Raw genomic sequence first — 15,199 nt, 5'->3', positions numbered from 1 at the left:
CACAATACATACTAACATTTATTTATCTTCTTGTCATAATCATTTAGCTCAATGAACTATAATAAATAGATACGGATGCACGGGTAACCACAAAACACATCAGATTGCTCGTCCGAGCGATAACTCCGATGTACACTTGAGCACCAAAGTGCTAAGCCCATAGGTATTATATGTCATAAGCTATTACATCCCTCCAGAACACATCAGGGTCACCGTAGAGACAGCCAGTAACAGTAATCTCCATAAAGACAAAACTTAGTAATCCGCAACAAATGTTGGATTTCAGTTTAAACAGTGAATTATCTGTACATTAGTATCATCTCATAACATATCCCGTACAAAGCACAAATAACCCTATTGGAATGTGAATTGTATCCTATCTTTTCTTACGATCATTCAAGCACATTTAGCACATTAGTTCAATTCTTTATAATTTAGTCCATTTCTCACATTTTTGTATTGATTTGCATACAATTCAAAGTACAATCCCATAATATAGATTCATAATTCAAACACATACATTGCATTGACATACATAACTATACCATATGAACTTATCTACAAAAGCGCTAACAAGTTGAATTGAAGGGACTATTCATAAATTTTCTTTTTCTTTGATTATCTACTAGTTAATTCAAATCTTGATCTATATGGTTAATTGTTTCAATTTATAGTTCCAAATACCTTATAACAGTTCAATTTATGCATATGACATTTTAATTTTATTTTCATAATTTCCTAAAGTTTCACATCTTATTCGATTTAGTTCCTAAAACCAAACAATCATAACTTTCACATTTAAGCTTCTCTTTACAATTTGATTTCAATTTCATCATTCTAAAATCCTCTAAATTCAATAATTGCAAAATTTCATGTCAATTTCAAAATATTTACATTTTAGTCATTATCCTCAAAACTAACAATTTTACTTTAAAAATTAGTCCTTAATCAAATCTAAGCTTACAATAAATCCATTTAACATCAAAAGCTTCAAGAATCACCAATGGAAACATTTCAAAACTTTAACAGTTTTACAATTTAGAACTCAGGCTAGCTAAATCAAGCTCCTGGCTCAAAAACATAAAATTTACGAAAAACAAGCTTAATTTGATTTACCATGCAGGAAGACTGAATAAGCTTAAGAAAAACAATGGTTTCTCAAGTTTTCTTTGGTGCTCAGGGTTGAAGAAGAAAGAAAATAAATGGATGATAATCTTTGGTTTATTTTATGTTAACATATAACCTAATTTTTATTATAATTTTAACTTATATTTACTTAAAATAGAATACCAATCGTCCATCACTATATAAAAATGGCTTAATTGCCACTTTGAACCTTGAAATTTTTTTATTTAAGCCTTTTAACTAATAAAATTTAATAGTGATAAATTTTTACTTTTTTATGATTTAGTCCTTGTACCCTAATTAACTATCCGTTCAATAAAATTTTTGGACTAAAATTCATTATAACAATATATAATCTCGTAAATATTAAATAATAACTTTTATTGACTCAATTATCAGAAAACGGAGTTTCAAAATCGTCGTTTCTAATACCACTAAAAAACGAACTGTTACACTCATCGTTGACTCTCGCCCTTCCTTTCCCACTCGATAGCTCGGTGTCGTCTTTAGCTTGACAATATTTTGACCGAATGCTTCAAGCTCCAAAAAATGGAGTTTTTCTATTCTTTTTCTCTCTTGGACGATGGAAGTAGATGATAATCTCATCTTTCTTTTCACTCAAAGGTTATTTACACTATCATTATCATTTAATTAATCTTAGTTAATTAGGTTAATTAGATTTTATTATAAGAATTTCATTATTAACAAAGCTTAATGAAAAATCATCGATACCATCCACTAACTATATGAAAACAATAGTTTAATTACCATTTTAGTCATTAGGATAGTTGCTATCTAGGTCCCTAAGCCTTTTTCTAATTAAAAATCTAGAGCGATTGAATTTTTACAACTTAGTCCCTGAGTCTTAATTAACCATAATTTCGGCTAAATTACCTAACCAAATTTGAATTCATCAAGATACTAACTTCGCAAATATCTCTATTTAATATTTATGAATTCAGTTTATAAAAATGAAATCCTAAAAACTACATTTTCCGACACCACTAGAAACCAAATCGTTACAATTAATTCTAGATGACATATAGTTAACGAAATTTCTAGGGGAAAGTAAGTAGAACATCGACCACCATTCTACACTAGCGATCTAATCAGTTTTAGATAAAAACCGCCAACTAATGACCATGACAAGTTAGTGTGAGGTAGGCAACTGTAGTATAACATTAAGAGGAGTTGAGGAAAAAATGCGACAGTGACATTTGTGTTTTTTAGCACTTGGCCTAAAATTAGAAGTACATATGTGTCATAAATTTTATATTAGGATTAATTCGTTATTAAATGTCATTAGCCGGGCAATCCTTGATCGCTACATTTGTGATTTAAGGTTAGATTATCAAAATAGTATTTTATTATTTTATTTACTTTAATTGCATTTAATTATGCATTCTTTATATTTACTTGTTTTTTTGTTTTTTGTAACTTATATTCGTAAATTAGTTAGCAGGTAAGTACAATTAATGCAAGGCAGTTGCACACTTTTCCTGTGGATTCGACCACTTAGAATCTTTTCTAATGAAGATATTTCATTGTAATTATTGCTTGATAAAGATATTGTGCACCTGTAGTTATCAAGTAATTAGTGATCATTGTTTCGAGACTTTAATTGAACAATTGTTGCTTAAACTAAATTCTTACAAACTATTCATCGCGGATCAAAACAGTAAATTAAATCTTCACTGTTAACTCTAGAAAGTAAAATTTGACCCACCTAGGCACTCAACAAAAGAGTCTTGTTATGTTGTTATAATACACAATGAAGCTTCAATTATTCAAAATTAATTAAAGAGTAGTCCCACTAACAAAGATTTCTTCGGCTCTAGAATGCCAAAGAAAGGCTCGACGTAAGGAACTAAGTTGTACGAAAGAAGGAAAACACAACTTCTTTAAATCCTACTGACACAAGAAGGAAAATGTGTTAGTTAATGTATAAGAGTCGATAAAAGCAAATAAGCAATGAACCCCAACTCTAAGAATAACAAATAGGCAATTACAGTAAAAACTTACAAAACTACTATCCAACTTCTAGTGATTAGTTTCGGTGTTTTACGTGTCCAAAAATTATGAAATTTTAAGAGAAAGCCAATAAATATCTTTACTCTTGATGGTCTCTTTTTGGTTTGTGCTTGCAACAAGGCTTCATTCTCAGACAAATATATATATAATCAAACTTGTGATAAACAATGAAACCTAAACTCTGATACCAACCGACACATAAATTGAAGATTGAAATTAGAAAGTCCAAACAATCGAGAGTTAATTATTCGGGATTCCTAGCTAGCTACTGCGACGCCAGATAGTGAGAGCCCCTTTTTATGGTTGAACCATCATGATATTTATGGAAATGATGTTGAATCTCAAGGTGTTGTTGAGTAAGCGCTTCTTTTGTTTAGGCACCCTTTTAGAGTTTATGCTAATTGTGTTTAATGCTAGATTTAATTGTGGGTTTTTTAAGAAAGGGGGATAAGGTACGGTAAGGTAGGGTAGCAACTACCATAGTCAACTCCCTCTTCTTTCTTTCCTCCTTCCCTCCATTCTTTTCTGTAAAATTGTATCTACCTATATAGCTATTCAGCAAACACCCGTAATAGCCGTTATCAAGTCTTGAAAAATAGCTATTACAACCTTGCATGTCATAAGGTAGAATAAGCCACTCAAAGAATGACAATTACGGTGCATACAATAAAGTAGGAATAGATCATTCCATGTAATAAGATTCACATTCAGATGAGCCAAACATGATTTAAAATTCATGAAATACCAACTAAATTTATTGTCAAAAAAAAAAAATCCACCTCCAACTCCAATAGTATGTTCCAGACCTTATATAATACACAAATAACACCCAAAATTCTAATAAGAAAAAACAATTAAAGCCCTTGTACAGAAAAACTGTGGGAATCCACAGACCAAAACCCTATCCCTAACTCAAAACAATGAAAATAAGAGAAATTTGTCAAAAATAACGAATGCAAATGCTTGAATCAGATACCTTACCCCATGTCCCAATTACGAACACCCAGTAAAAACCACCTCTTCACCCCTTATGGAGCCTGCATATTCCTGCATGCTAAAAATCCATACACAAATACTCAACCGCTTCAGTACCCCCACCCCCTAACCAACATTTGCTTATAGGATGCTTATATGAATCGCAGCTCCAATACAGTCAGATAATGCACAAAATATACCAACAGTATCGATGCTGATAAAGATCTCTGAAGAACCACAAATATAATGTAGAATAACGACAAGCATGGATAACCAAGAACATCTTATACTTGATACTTTGAAAGTTTATCCTTCACAGGTGGCTCCAAAGCAGACATACATTGGTCCCACGCCCCATTCCTAAGCATCTGCAACAGCATTCATTGCCTGACTCAGTAAATGAACCTCACTCGAATGCATGTTATAATTTTGGATCTATGTAACCATAGTAAAAACAGAAACGACCAATTAAGTACTCAAGTTCCCCTTGTTTATTTGGATAAATGAGAAAGAACTGAAGAAAAAAAAATTTTTTAATCAAGAAAAATGCACTAAACAAGATATTCACAGCAATAGAACCTATATGATTGCAGACAAACCACAAAAAAAAAATACAGAAACATATAGACAGAAAACGTGTACAGCAGATAATAACAAGATTTAAGGATTTTAATCATTTTAAAATATACCAAGTTAAAATAATCAGCAAATCACAAAAATCCTGCAAGGTGGTATAAAAATAATCAAGAAAAGCAAAGCTGACAATGACAACTGCCTACCTGTTTATAACCGTGCAAGACCTGACAAACTTCATTATGTAGTTCTTCACTCCTTATTTCCTGCAGACATAGAAGACAGTCAAAAGCTCAAACTTATACAACCCTCAAAAACAACAAAATAATAGCATCCTTACATGCCAACTTGCAATAGCTTTGCACATGAAAACAAGTGAACTCAGAGCCCCTGATGGATTTGCCCTGACCTGAAAAAGTGCAGCATCATCCAAAAACAACTCAGTTTATCTATTCACTATTAGTTAACATTATTAACAAAGCAGGTGCATACCATTGCACATAGGCCCCGGAACGCATCTTCTTTCTCAATATCATCACGTATCCTGCCAAAGTTGTTTGTCAAATAAGATGACATACATCTTGCTAATAAATTGAATTCTGCTCTAATAAGTGCAATTTAATGTACCTGATCCTAACAGTAACTTCGCCATACATCAGATCAACAATTTACAAGTGAGGAAGATAAACCAACACTTACATAGACAAAGCAATACACCAAGATTGCATGAAATGCTCCATATGTGGCGATACAAGATCTGGACAGACCCATGCAAGCCTCCCTAGTGTAATAGCACTATTTTCAACAAGTGACTTGTTCAGCCCCTGCTAATCATACAGAGATGAGATTATGACATCAAAATAATTAACACAAGACCTAACATGCAAACAACAGCTATGCATGCAAACAAACTTCAGTAACAGAATGGGAATATTACCTCAGCATGCTGAAGGATTGGAACCAAACATGAGATCACTGTCATGACAATTGGAGAAATTTCTTTCCGTACCTGAAATTCATAAGGCAAATTGTCAATTATGAATAGAAAATAAAATAAAACACGGTTTTGAATTAAAGCAACCAAAGGGATATCAATTCATTAAAGCAACCAAAGGGACAACTTAAAACGAGGTTTCAAATTAAAGCAACCAAACAGTAAATAATCTAATTTTATCAAGATGCAGAATGCAGACCGCATGCATATACCTTAATTGCTAGCTCGCCAATAGCCCAGCATGCATTGTTCGCTACTGAAATGGTTTCCTTTAACTTGGGAGTATTCTGCATTGGACATATATTGTGTAAAAACATCAAGATGGCAAACTGAGATTTGGAACCCAAAATGAGCCCTTACCAATTGCTTTGCTGCTATATCAAGAAATTCAGACAAACGAGGATGCAAATGAACAGGGCAAACCTAAAAAAGCCAACATTTGAATAAAGTTAACATACACCACCTATAAGAACATAATAAGAAGTTGAAAGTTGATCAGCTAGGACCATATTTGAGGCTTCTAAATCAAGAGACACAAGCTCCATGTCCCTAGAGGAAAGGTGATACTTTATTTAGTCTATAGCTCTAAACTAGTATATTTGGTTGATTCACTTTTTACGTACCCTAGCAAGGTCCCCAAGAAGTGCAAAGGCACTTTGTCGAACATCAGAAGCATCATCCATGCAACACTGCAGAAGCAGGTCCCTCAAATTGCTCTGCGAGACCTACACATAATAATGTGAGGAAAACAAACATCTTAGTTCGCTTTGTAATATAGCATGTTTTAATTAATCATAAGTTTCCTAGTTAAGGGAAATATCCAGTCCGCACACCAGTATCAGGAGCAAATGGACAAGTCATCAAAACCTAGGTATGATGACAATTAATCTATTAAACATCGAGGCAGGAAATACAAAAATTTTAAAGGAAAATCAAGTGCAAGAAAGTTCCTATGAATAATAGTCCACCAGCTCATTAGCTGGTCGGCAACACTTGTCCATGTGGTATTTGCAATTAACCCAGTGGCTACATGTAGAATAATGTTTTGCTTCACATGAATTTCTCATTAAATAGGCACTTCAAAAGAGGCTAAAAGCAACGCCCACTTCAGTTCAAGATGAGAAAAAAGGATGTAAGGAGAAAGCAAGTACCAAACTTTCTATTCCACTACCAAGGCCCTCTGTTAGTCCAGAAAGCAAATCTAGCGAGCATACAATGAACTCCTTATCATACTGAACCCCAGCTGAAACAGGATCAACCTGCAATAGAAATTCTCATCAATTTCTTCAAAAACCTATAACTAAAATAAGTTAATATATCAGAAAAATAATCATATATGGGGTAACATTATGCAAACAGAAAAGCAGATTGCATGAATTATCAAGCAGTGAAGAAAAGGGCTCAGTTGCTTCGAGGTTGGGACAATGGCTGGTGTAAAATTGCTTGCAAATTGAAAAGCAGGTTGAAAAATCATGCGGTCTCAAAATTCAACGGAACTAGTGATTTTGACAAGCAACATGCAAAAAATTTTCACTATTGGATAATATAACATGTAAATATATACGTGGAACAGAAGAGAAATGCAACTGATTTCTCTCAAAACCCATATTAACTGTAGACTGTTCAAATAAAATAGATTTGCACATACATTGTTAAGTGCAAATAAGGTAGCAGCAGCACAAGTTGAAAAGAAAGTACTAGACATATATCACACAATGAAATTTCAGATAGGTCTTGGCCAAGCACCCAAGCACATAATAACATGACAGAACAGAGCAGAAGTCAAACTAATAATCAAGGCACTAACCAATATGCTGCTTGATTGAGATCAATTACAGTGAATAAAAAATCTATAAAAGCATCAGGCAACCATAAAGAGGAAAGCAAAAATGAACAAATTAACCTAAATTGCTGGTTAGAAGAGAAATAAAAGTCAAATTGATAAACACCTTAGCCAATTGTTGAGTCTGGATGATATTTATGCACCTCTGAAATACAGGCTGTGCAAATTGAGTGAACCCGGTACCTAATGCCTGAAAAAGTAAAATACATTAATCCTAATGTTTACTAAAACCATGTACAGTCATCTTGTCAAAAAGTCTATTGAAGAATACTGTGGTGCATAGCTGACTGCAGATTAAAAAATCATGCAGATTGGACTGGCTCCAAAACTAATAAGAACTAGTAGTTTGTACACACTCCCATTTTCCAAGTTACATTGCACAGAAGAAGAAAAAGGCAAAAATCATTAAGCCAAAAACAACACTCTGAAGAGACTTCAGATCTCAGTAGGTAAATAAAAGTAAAACCAGCAACAGGTGTACGTAGAACAGAACAGACATTTCTTTTTGAGATTCACACCTCCAGACCACACAACAAAAAGTTTACCGGGAGGAAAGCTTTTTTGCAATTTTATTAAACTTATCACGTTGAAATATCTTTTGATTCTTTTCACTTATAGAGCTGTTCTCTTTTATTTGCAGTACGCATTAAAACTCCTGTCAGAGGATAAAACAGTTTAGGTCCAATTTAGTTACAGCCAACTCTATCACAGCTTGAAGTCTCTTTCCAAAATACTGCTAGATGTATTCCCTATTCAATTACTTGCTGACCTCAGAGTAAAAAAATAAACATGAAACTAAATACAAACCAATACATGCAAATTAAAAGAGAACAACTCATCTGCCCTCCTCAGAAAAAAAACTAATAAATACAAAGGTCAAACAAGAAAAGCCAACAGACCTGCGCTATGGAAGTGAAGCACTCAAGCAGTGGAAAGAGATCTTTGTCAGAATTTGGAACCTGATGCCACTTCGCAATAAGTGGAGGCATCAGAATTTCAAGATAGACGGGCTGCAATAGACAAAACCAGTAGAGAGAAATATCCCTATAAGAAAAAGGCAAACCCACCAAAGTAAGAACATTATTATCTTTAGCTTACTGATATACCTGATTCAATTCCCCTCCAACAGCATCTGCTAGAGTTCCAATAGCATCATAAACAATTCTGAGGTTCCGCCTCTGTAAATTATACATGAGCAAAATTTTATTCAATAGTAAAAATGAAGCAGCATCTCTCATAAGCCATAATCAAAACAGTAAAAAGAGCCTATTATCCAGCAAACCACCTGATACTTGCCAAAAGCACACATAAGATGCTGTAAAATTACTTCCAACCTTGGTGCCAACTCTTCGGCAGCCTCCTGCAAACAAAATTTTTCAAAAAATGTTGAAATGTTTAAGAACTTAGATCCCCATACGCAACAAGTTGTGCAGCACATTTATAACAACCTCTTCAAGTGTTGCAAAAGCTGAACAAGCAGCCTCTTGCACCCGCTTGTTAGTATCTAATATTCTTCGCAGAAGACCCATAAGAGCTGCATCAAATTGCTCATAGCCTTTTTGATGACCACTATCCTGAAATAAATGAAACATGGGTGTCTTAAATCATAAATAAAATCCAAAGCCATGGATAAAACAAGAACAGGATGTGCTAAGAACAAAAGATTTCCATAAGAGGCAAAAAGATAAATTATTTGTTGGATACAAAGTTTAAGCAAGATTTACAGCCAAACAACATCAAAATGGAAGCTGTGGTCTTAAAAAGAAACAACAAAAGCAACATCGTCCAACCATACCTGAACAATGTATTTGCTGAATCGAGAAAGTGTCCAACAAGAAATACTCCTTATGAGAGGAAACTTATCATCTAAAAGGGGAATTAAAAATGCCACAATCTGCAGACATAAATATGTTTTTCTATTAGTTCAACAGCATGGAAAAGAAAATATAGAAAAAGCAAAGCAAAAGAAACAACGGTAAACTATGGAGCATAACTTGATTTAAGTAAAACAAAAGCATATTATATATTCACAATTTATTATTCACCTCATAATCTGCCTCAGAACTTTGTTCATCAATACAGAACAAGAAGAATTACCTCAGACAAATGAGGATAAAGACCATTAATGCAACCTTCACCAACTGCGCCAAGAGCCAAAACAGCAGCTTCCCTATCTTTCCAGGCTTCATCACCAGTAGCAGCTAACTTGGCCTGAAAAAAATCAACATAAATATTAGATATAGATACAATTTCCATGCTCTAACTTTAATATCCCCAACAGGTAAGTTACCTGAATAATAGGCATCAAAGTTGGAAGAATTTCATCCCGAACACATTTGATAGAACATCAAGAGCTGCTGCACTGCATTTCCTTAAGTTCCATACATTGAATGAGTCATCATCCTGTACCAAAATGATCACTTAAGAAAAAGTTCCACCGGAAAATAGATCTTTCTAAAACAAAAAGGGCTATAGAACTTATCTACGATATCTGATTGACTGGCACAACAGGAGGAAAAAAATACTTACATCATCTTCTGCATCCTCAGAACCATGAAATCGTGACGTATGAAATCGAGGTTTTAGGTCCTGAAGGGAAAATATTAGAGAGAACCACATTCAGCAAAATGCTGATGGTGAATACATTACGGAAAGCTAAGAGCAGAATGATTAAAAACAAATTATATCAACCTGATCTCTGTCTGGAAGAGACTCATCTTCCTACAAGAACGAATTAATTCCAAGTAAATTAACCATTATATTTGCCAATTCACATAGTCTGAATACAGAAGTTAACAAAAAAATAACCTCAGCCTCAGCAAGTGATTCATCATCATCTGCATAAGCCATATTTGACAACAAAATCTACAAAGAACAGGAACAGATACGTGAAAACTAAAGATCATATAAATGGCTCTGCAGGAAAAAGAAAAAAGAAACAAAAATATAAAAGTCAGCAAACTATTAGCATACTGGAATTAAACGTGGTAAATATTCTCTCAAAATCTCAGGTGGTAACTGCGCATCACAATAAGCAGACCTGCAAACCAAGGTCAACATTGAATCATAAACATTAGCCAGGGGCAAGAAGGGATAAAATGCTAGTAAAGTTAAGCGCATGGCCTTCAACCTCTCCACGTGTGCAAGAAAGAAAAAGAATCTAGATTTCTAACAGAAACTACTTAGAAAATTATGGCAAAAATATTCAATTCCTTGATACCTACAGTCTAATTTAAAATATACTAGCACACAAAGCTAGAGGAGGGGCAACCAAACCATAAATGCTTCCAACATATTTAACAACCCATATATTGTGACACAAGCAGAGGCAAAAAACTGAAAATAAAAATAAAAAAGAAGGATCTAATTTCAGGAGACATTGCATTCCACCAAAGACTATTAGTTTGAAGCTTGTCAAACTGCATAAGCTATCAAAATTATAGTTTTAAAAATATCTTAATCCAATAAGAAACTAAAAATGGCATGAACAAAGAAAGTTACCAAAATTCACATGCTTCAAGTGCCACCTCATCATCAGTGTCCTTATTTACTTGCAACATATATTCAATTACATTCTTCATATGTGGCTGTTAAATATGGAAAGTGACATCAGAAAAAACAAAATGCGGATTTGTAAACAGGATTAAAAAGACAAAAGAGAATGACATGGAACTAAAGATATTACAATATACTGCAATACCTAAATTGCAATACCTACCTCCAGAACAGATGGACGGACTTCAATTAGCTGAACAAATGCTGCACAAACCTGATCATGTGGCAAGAAAAAGAAAAGGAAACATTGATCTGACAATGCACAAACTTGGAAGAAAAGAGAGAGCTTTCTACAATTCACCACTAGCTCACATTATTAAAAATTTGGAAACGTTATACAGATGAAATCATGAAAAGAGTCGAAAACAGCCTTTTCATAGTATTCAGTTACATGATATATATATTTGCACGGTCCAACATGTCAGCAGTTTCATTATAGAAGAAAAAGACAAGAACCATTAACACCAAAGACTAGATGACAAAGCATGTCTGATTCTAAGGCTGTATTCAATATAAATACTGAAATCAGAAAATCAGAAATGACAAGTAATTCATGTCAAGTTTTTATAGGCTTCAATAGTAAATTACAGGAAAATTAGGAAATATTTACAGTAGATCATTCCACGCAAAAGTTGGATTATAAATACAATAAGAATACAAGAGAAAAGGAGAAACTATTCACCAATTTCCGCACTTCTGCTGCAGGGTCATTAGCAAGGCCAAACAAACCATGAAGGTATTTATCCACAGATGCATATAAAGCCTGAAAGAAATTAATGTATAATATCAAGTATTACCCTAAAAGTAACAGAATGGCATCCTTCACAATGAAGAATAGAAACTTTCAAACTTCAAGTTAACTTACAGAAGGCATCAACATAATATATTGGTTTACAGAACCCAATGAAAGCTTTCTCAGAGAAGCATGTGGAGACTGAAAAAACTGATCATAAGAAAAGAGACATGATTAGAAAATTTACAAATGCGGATGAAATTTTAAAATACAGAAACACATTTCACCTGAAACAACCGAGGAAGGAATATGTTAATAGGCCTTTCAGCTAACCCAGGCACATCCGAATCCAACACTTGTGGTATATCCTCACAAATCTATATTACAAAGAATGGCCAATGCGTTAAAGGTAATTCAAAAGACGGCATCTAAAAATGTCTTTGCCAAGGCAGCGTTTGTCAGCTACATTTAAGTTTGACCCTCAGATTGCAGTAACACCACCAACATAATAATAATATCATATAGATTAGCAAGTATAAGTTGGCCCACTGACAATCACATGGATACAATGCTATTGATAAGTGGAGAAAACACTTAGAATAATTGAAACATGTTTTAAATATTGTAGAATATCAAAGATTCTGCATCAGGGAAATTTCACATATGAACTATAAGCATATTAAGAAGAAAAGACAGAACAAGGGGGAAGTAGAACTTGTGGGCTCCCTCTACCTGTTACAATTTGAAGGCAACTCGTCATTGAGGCTTAGAACCTTGTTCCATAAACAATGCTTGTTTACACACAGAGAAACCTATTCTAGATGGGTAAAAAATCATCTCATTTGTACAGTAGACAAACTGGGGAGTGAATAATACATCTTACCCTAGAGACCGTTTCATACTAACTTCATATAACTAATGCTGAATGTTTTCAAATAGCTTTTGCACTACAGTTGCATGATGCCACTGATTTAAGTGACTGCTTCAAAATTTTCACATAAACAACGTAAAAATCATGAGAAAACCATGGTTTTATATTGAATAAACCCACAGGCTTCTATTGAATTGATTGGTTCCTCCAAAATTTAATGGCTTAAAGTCTTGAACTGTGTAAAAGCATTACAAAACAATGGTTACATATCGAATAAACTAAAAGGAATATTCTCAGCAATAACATGACAACTTCCATCCAATGATAGCAGAGATTAGAAAATTAGTCATTGCATACCTTTGACAATGCATCCATTGCACCTTCCATGTGATTTAGGTCATTGCTATCCAAACAATTTATAAAAGCTTGCAACAACTCAGGCCACCCCAAAATCCCCCCTTGTTGGACAACCACAGATATAATTGTCCCAACTGTTGACCTAATGTGTTTATCTGCTGCTCCTAAACAGGGTAATAGTTCTGACTTTATATATTGTTGGTGTGCCGGAGACATCATCTTATATGCAGTTCTTAGATTATTTTTCAGCAGCAAACCAGCAGCTTGTCGAATCTCTACTGATTTACCCTGCACAAATTTACAAAAATGAAAAGAAGTTCCATTAGCACATGAAAGAAAATAGGTTTTCATGGTATATCCGAAGGCCACTGATTTACTCTGTATAAATCAACAAAAATAAAACAAAGCTCTATTACCACATGAAAGCGAACAGCTGTTCGCAATTTATCCAAAAGCAAGGACACCGATATCTTGCATCAGACATCAATATAAGGACACATAACTACATCATACTGGTAAGTTTTGAGCAAGAAACATCCCAACCAAACCCAATGACAGATTGCCCACTGATAGTCTTGTTTAACCCAAAACCACTTTCCGAAAAATCCAGAATATTGCCTCTCCAACTGAGAGAAATTCCAATTAAAATATCATCTCCCCCATAAACATGTAATCCAATCGAATACCAGGAATGTAGTTCATCAAAGAAAAATGTAACTAACCCTACCAAAACCCAATTCTAATATTGTATAGAGAAACATAATCCAATAAAGAGAAACTCCACACACACACACACACACAAAAAAAAAAGGAAAACAAAAATAGTATTTCCTCCATAAACATATAATCCGATCAATACCCATAATCTAGTTCCTCAAATAAGGCGAAAAACTAACCAGAAAAGAAAGTTATAGTAAGCTAGTCATTAAGGGGAGATAGAAAACGATGCAAACCTCGGCTCGTGCAAGGATAAAAGCGAGATAGTTATTGAAATCAGGGAACTGAGAATAGTGCTGAAGCTGTTGCCAAATCTGAGATTTATCGGCCGAAGAAGATGGCGAAATCTGCTGCTCCAGCAGTCCACAGATCTCCTTCAACCCCTCCTCTTGTGGCTGCCACGAAGCACTTCCAGCCGCCGCCATTCTGCAATCAGATTCTGATTCAAACAAAAATTTATTATCTGGTTTCGACTTTAACGAACAGATTAACTTTCAAAGAGAAAAAATGTAAATGGGTTTTTGGTGGTTTGTTTCGATTGAGGGGTTTTCGAAGAGTTTTAGACAAGGTGGGAGATTTTGCCCTCTGGTCGACGAAACAGGCACAGCAGCACCGCAAGGAAGAAAAGCAGAGAGGTTTTTGTTAGGGAGTTTTTTTTTTTTTAATATAATTAGTAATAAATAATTTCATGAAATAGTAAAAAAAAAGAATCTAAACATAATAAGAAAAAGAAAGTAATTAAAATAATTGTTAGGCTAAGGTATTATTTTCTTGCGTCTAATTCTAAATTTCATCTCTCTCCTTATAATCCTTTAATTTTAATTTATCATGATTTAGTCCACACCTAAAGATTTAGTCTAATTATTGATAAACACTTGCTGATTTATTATATAAATGGATTAATATAACATTTTAATTCATTTAAAATTGTGAATGGTTACACAAATTAGATTTACTTTTTTTATGAGGTGGTAAAAGTAGCCAACGTAAGGCTAACAAGTGACAAATGTCATCAATTTTTCTTTTTTTGTATTTTAAATACATTTTATTCTAAATTTTCAAAACTTCTCCCACATTTGCTCTCTTCAAAATTTTGAACTGAAATCTCTTAGCTTAAAGTTTCCAATCAACTTTCAACTTAATTCAAAATCAATCCACTGACCAAACAAATAATAAAAGAGTCGGTTAATCTTGATAAAATTTCTCTCTTTTTAGTAGGTACAAATTGTGGTATGACAATGTTAGAATGCGAGCCAAATATGAAGAGCTGTATTGGACATGGAGTGCGCAAGCAAGGCAAAAACAAAGACTTCTAGATTTTTACTTTTTTCCTATTTTAAGGATATTTAATCATTTAATTAGGTAATTTTGTTAATTTAATATAACTCTTGTTTTTTATTATTTATTATTTTCGGCATTGGCAAA

At 33.7% G+C, this 15,199-nt stretch overlaps 1 protein-coding gene across 1 annotated transcript; it reads right to left on the bottom strand.

Moving 5' to 3' along the window:
• Nucleotides 1–3,889: 3,889 nt before the first annotated feature.
• Nucleotides 3,890–14,438, bottom strand: LOC105785941 (transportin-1). Its single transcript, XM_012612152.2, is given in 30 exon segments — nucleotides 3,890–4,499; nucleotides 4,911–4,970; nucleotides 5,045–5,113; nucleotides 5,197–5,248; nucleotides 5,404–5,528; nucleotides 5,642–5,713; nucleotides 5,911–5,985; nucleotides 6,059–6,121; nucleotides 6,322–6,423; nucleotides 6,850–6,957; nucleotides 7,648–7,731; nucleotides 8,441–8,551; nucleotides 8,648–8,719; nucleotides 8,827–8,901; nucleotides 8,990–9,115; nucleotides 9,337–9,435; nucleotides 9,639–9,752; nucleotides 9,832–9,869; nucleotides 9,872–9,944; nucleotides 10,071–10,130; nucleotides 10,233–10,262; nucleotides 10,350–10,406; nucleotides 10,515–10,581; nucleotides 11,043–11,128; nucleotides 11,260–11,310; nucleotides 11,779–11,859; nucleotides 11,962–12,039; nucleotides 12,117–12,206; nucleotides 13,058–13,345; nucleotides 14,011–14,438. Coding segments are annotated over 30 exon segments (2,679 nt in total). The 5' UTR covers nucleotides 14,200–14,438; the 3' UTR covers nucleotides 3,890–4,415.
• Between the last annotated feature and the right edge of the window lie 761 nt (nucleotides 14,439–15,199).

The sequence above is a fragment of the Gossypium raimondii genome, chromosome 1 (genome assembly GCF_025698545.1).
Source record: "Gossypium raimondii isolate GPD5lz chromosome 1, ASM2569854v1, whole genome shotgun sequence".
In the NCBI taxonomy this organism is placed as follows: domain Eukaryota; kingdom Viridiplantae; phylum Streptophyta; class Magnoliopsida; order Malvales; family Malvaceae; genus Gossypium; species Gossypium raimondii.
This window is presented reverse-complemented; position numbering and strand designations above follow the sequence as displayed.